The sequence below is a fragment of the Lepisosteus platostomus genome, chromosome 9 (assembly GCF_059453375.1).
Source record: "Lepisosteus platostomus isolate fLepPlt1 chromosome 9, fLepPlt1.hap1, whole genome shotgun sequence".
Classification (NCBI taxonomy): Eukaryota; Metazoa; Chordata; class Actinopteri; order Semionotiformes; family Lepisosteidae; genus Lepisosteus; species Lepisosteus platostomus.
The window spans coordinates 37,932,501-37,937,500 of NC_142619.1; the positions used below are offsets into that span (position 1 = coordinate 37,932,501).

Consider the following 5,000-nt stretch of genomic DNA (forward strand, 5'->3'; position numbering starts at 1 on the left):
GGAGTAAAGCACTGCTTAAAAAGTGACTGTTTTTAAAACGAGTGCAAGGCTAGTTTAATACTGTAATTGATATCCTTCAGAACTCTTCATAGGCTGTGTGAGCCTGTGAGGCTGTGAAAGAGAAAAAGGAGAGCATGGTGATGACCTTTGATGCACACATGCGTTTGAGTCACAATTTGTCTAAAAAATCCAGGCTTCTGGAAAAGTGGTGTAAATAACAATGAAGTGTAAATTGCTCTTGCTGAAGCTGGGCATTGTTTTAACATATTCAAATTGTTGTGCACAAGTTACACACTTTTATCCAAACCTTTCATTTTTTGGCATTTTGATTTATTAGGCAATCTAATGTATTAAGGATTTGAGCATACTTAGCATAGCACCTCTTTATTTTGTATGCATTGTACTCCATGTCAATGATGAATTAATTTCACTGGAGCACAGAAGTTGTGATTATTTAAAATAATACCCCATACTAACTTTTAAATCTTAGCCAAGTGAAAAAGAAGCAGACTGTAAAATGTAATTATAATTTTTAAACAATATGTGCATGTCAACTACCTGTGCTGCTGAGATTTGCTGTAATGAATAGAATTCGTGGATCACAGATTATCTGGTCATCATTCAAACTCAAGTTATTTTTTACACTGGAATAGATTTCTAAAATAGATTGCTATTTTACATGCAACATATAGCAATTTTAATGAGAAAGGAATTATTGGCTTTGAAAAAGAGTCGTACACATCCTACATATAGTCCTGTATATAAGCCAGCATCTGCAACTATCAAGATTTTGTTTTGTGGTAAGGGGTATTTCGTCTGAATCATTTTGAATATAAAAACGTGAGAGATGGAAATGCATGAATGTTAGATCAATTATTGTATTCACTGCCAGTATTTTGCAGTACAAGTGGAGGGAGGTTTGATAGATGAGTGTAAAACATCTTTACATCAAGCACTTTTCTTTTCATAACATTTTTGCTCAACAAGGGCTTAAAATCACATATCTGTTGTAAACAATCAGTACCTTGAATTTATTATAAAGATTAATTTTTAAGGTCTTCCATAGGGTGATCTAACTTTGCCTGACTGCTTAGAAGTGACAGCTTTGTAATGTAGAAGAGTCAAGAGAAAAAGTTTAATCAGTCCACACAGTGGGAAAGAAATAACAAACACAATTCTCAGGGAAAGTGTGTATATAATGCTAACAGAATGTAGGAGTTTTAAAAGATTTGCAAATATTTTGTGATATTTCACAAACAGATTGTAAAGGTAGTTGCCTGAGAGGCGCAATAATTTATTCTTTCCAACTTTAAAGATTAAGTATAAGGAAAGGATTACAGATGATACTACAGCTCCTTCTCCTTATATAATGAAGTAGTCTTGAAATATTAAATATTTGATAATCCAAGAATGTTGCACTGTAGTATTACACATCTACAGTTTTGAATAAACCCATGGAATAAATACAAAAGTACTATTGTGACTTTAACAAGGAGTCATGTACTAATTTATGTAATAAGTGGTTGGGCACGCGTTGTTCAAGATTATGGCTGCAAGAAATGGCATGAATTGCTGGGTGTGTTTAATACTGGATTATAGCAATTTGAAACATGTCAAACACATGGCTAACGCCTCATGTTTCACTCAATCTTGCGTAAACCTGAATAGCCACCATCCATTATACCCTTGGTAACAACACAATTCTGCAAGTAAATATTGTTACACTAAGTAACCTTTCAATCCAGATTGTTTAAGAAGAGAAACCACTATCTTGTGCAGTCAGCTACAGTGCTAGTATGGTGCTTCAAAAGAAACCTGAAGAAGAAGGCTTCCAAAGGACATGCATTTACTATAACAAATGTTCTGGATTTTCTTTGTCTCTATACATATTCTTTATTGGTTTCTTTCTACAGTTCTATATAGGTATTTTTCTGCAGAACAGAGAGTTATCTTAGAACCACTTTAATAAAATGCCATTTCTGTGTTTGGATTCGTTTCCAACAATTAGCTTGATACACATGCATTTTGTAAGACAGTAGGGGTCTTTTATAATTGATTTATACATTGGCAGATCCAAATGTTGCCTGTGAATAATTATAATACTTTCTTTGTGTTAAAAGATAAAAACAATCGAATCATATATCAGACATTTCTTGCCATTCTTATTAGTATTAAATAAAATAATATGGATTTTGTATATATTTTCATATGGGTCCTTGTTAAAAAAACAATAGTACTGCTTTTTGTGTGCTTTTTTATATAGTTCATTGCTTTCTTTTTGCTGGAACAAATCTTGCTATTTTATAGTTCTTGAAGTACAAAATGTATTATAAAAGGGATTTCCCTTTGTCAGGTGCAGCTTCTGGAAATGTACTACTGTATAAAAGAATAAAACACTGCAAGTAATGTTTTCTTCATTATAGCCACATATTGTATGTTTTCGTTCTCAATCTTCAGCCGTTTTTTTATTAAATATCAAATTCTAGTCCTGGTTGTGGTTGAAAAGTACAATCTCTTTCCACTCCTCCTCTGACCATAACTCTTTAGGTTTAGGTTAGTTCAGGTGTAAGGAATAGATTAACAGCCAAATAAGTTCAATTTTTATAGATGTTATTTTTCATTTTTGTGAGAGTAATAAAGCTAAATTGCCTCAAGTTGTAATTTGCAATTTTAAGTAGGTTTAAAAAATAGATTAACTTGTATTCACCTGTTAATAAAAGCCTTTCTTTTCTTCTTTTTTAAATATATCTTTTGAGTTTTCAGTGCACTCACTGTCGTTAAAAGACTGCATTAGAATTTTCATATAACTAGTAAAGGCAATCAGACCCTCTTTCTCTGAATATTTTAAACATTGTGCATGTAAAATTTATGCCTAATTTGAATACTTATTAGCTGCCTGATCCCAGCAAAGAGTACTAGCTTTGTTTTCTTCCTGTGAAATTCATCACTGGGTGTCACATTTTCCGTTTGTATTCTCTTTCTTAGCAAATGTTCAATAAAATGTTTAACAGGGAGTGTTTGTTCATAAACACATCTGGTACAGCAGTTGTTTACTGTAGCTTTAGCAGCTGTCACCCTTTATGTAACTTTGCTCTTGTTTGTTTTACTTAGATCCTGTTTATTCTTGCTCTGAACATCCTCACATTAGCAATCAGAAGTTTCTGCATGTCCCTAGAAAGCTTTAACTATTTTTTTTTAAACGTGTTTTAGGATTAGCAAATAATTTATGTTTTGCACTTACCTCAGATAAATACTTTTAAAAAATGGAATGGTCCGTGTCTGATCTGGATTAGATCATTTGATTATGTTCTAAGGTTATTTCCAAGAGGCCGCAGTCATGGTGTGCTTTAATTCAGGACTTGAAATAAATCACCGGGGCAAAGTAAGGGCCAAATGTATTTGTCCAGGCTAAGAAGAACAGTGTCTTTCATGGTACACATAATTGATAATGTTTAGTATGGTGTCAAGATAACCTACCTGGAATACAATGAAAAATATCAATCTTGGATGATGAAGGTATTTTGTTCTCCTAATTTCTGGACAAGATGTAACAAAATAAAGTTTTTTGAATTTATTTTTAATAGATCTGTCAACAATATGCAGACATGAATGAAAAACAAGCACAATACTTGAGGTTACAATATACGTATTTTACCCTGTGAGGGTATGTGGTGTTGAGTTGAGCCAGGAGAAGAGCCCTTTTTACATTGTGGGTGCAGAATATACTGTACTTTGAAATAGTGGTTTGTTAGGTCAGAATGGTTCTTTATTTATTGCGAGGATTTCAACTGATCTTGGCAGGACATCTCATTGCTATCCTGAAAGTACAGTGCATTTATGCAGTGAAAATGATAAAACATTTATTACAGTAGAGAAGGTAATATGCATAATTTATGCTGTTTTTAGCACAATCATTAGTGATATTCTTGATAGATTTTTATTTCCAGCTTTCATATCTAATACATGCCAGGAAAATTAATTTTATATCTTTCATTTATTTGCCTATGTTAAAATTGAGGTTTAAGTCATCTTCATCTGAACAGTTTGATTGCTGCTCATGCATGAGCTTAATTACTTCCCAGGAAGGACAGTATTAAATGTTTTAAATGTCACAAAAATAAATGAATATCAGTGGTTTGATTAAAAAACTAGCCAATATGTGACATTGGAGCTTTTTCTTAAAAAGCCTCCAAGGCAAATTTTATTTAGTCACAAAAAAGGGAGAAGCCCATTATATCATTTATCACTAGGTGATACCATATGATTTGTAACTCCCTTACAAAATTTTAATTTTGCATGATTAGCTGTGCATCATTAAACAACTCCTTTTGCATAAGACATGCTGTAAAATTCTGACAGAATCAAGATAGTGAATATTTTAAGTAAGGCTGTATACCTAGCTATGGTTGTCAAAACCAGATAACATATGAGGAAATAGATGTGTATGTGCACAACCATGCCTTTCCCTTAAATTGTTTTACAGATAGCCAAACCTTAAAACACATAAACCCCCGTCCATAAAAGCCGTTTGCTTAAAGCCTAATGCATGACTTATTTTGGTTGTTAAATTCTGACCACATTTAGAGATTGCTCACAAAACACATTTGTTTTTATAGCTTCATTTATTCAAAGAGTGAAAAATGCTTTTTGCATCAACTCTTCCCCGCCATGCTTTAATTTGCAGAAAGGGACCACCTTATTATTGAAAGTGTAAAGGTATAACAAGAGCATTAATTGATGCCTCTTAATCACTTTTAGGTATTAAGTCATGATGCAGGAATCCGCGACAGAGACAATAAGCAACAGTTCAATGAATCAAAATGGAATGAGCACTCTAAGCAGCCAATTAGATGCTGGCAGTAGAGATGGAAGATCAAGTGGTGACACAAGCAGTGAAGTAAGCACAGTTGAACTGCTGCATCTGCAACAACAGCAGGTAAGTTGTGTTTTCCTTAGAATTAGTATGTGATTTCAAGTACACAATAACAAAACAGTATTGA

General features: G+C 33.0%; 1 protein-coding gene across 10 annotated transcripts in view; it reads left to right on the plus strand.

Annotated features, from left to right (window-relative positions):
• The window catches only part of foxp2 (forkhead box P2), a 186,078-nt gene that overhangs the window by 96,374 nt on the left and 84,704 nt on the right, over positions 1-5,000 (plus strand). For 7 of the 10 annotated variants that reach the window (XM_088644887.1, XM_088644888.1, XM_088644891.1 and 4 more), the window contains one exon: positions 4,759-4,936. The exons of the other annotated variants lie outside the window; for them this stretch is intronic. In XM_088644887.1, coding sequence (XP_088501013.1) covers positions 4,769-4,936 — 168 coding nt within the window. In that variant the 5' untranslated portion in view covers positions 4,759-4,768. The remainder of the gene's footprint in view (positions 1-4,758; positions 4,937-5,000) is intronic. 10 annotated transcript variants of the gene reach the window in all.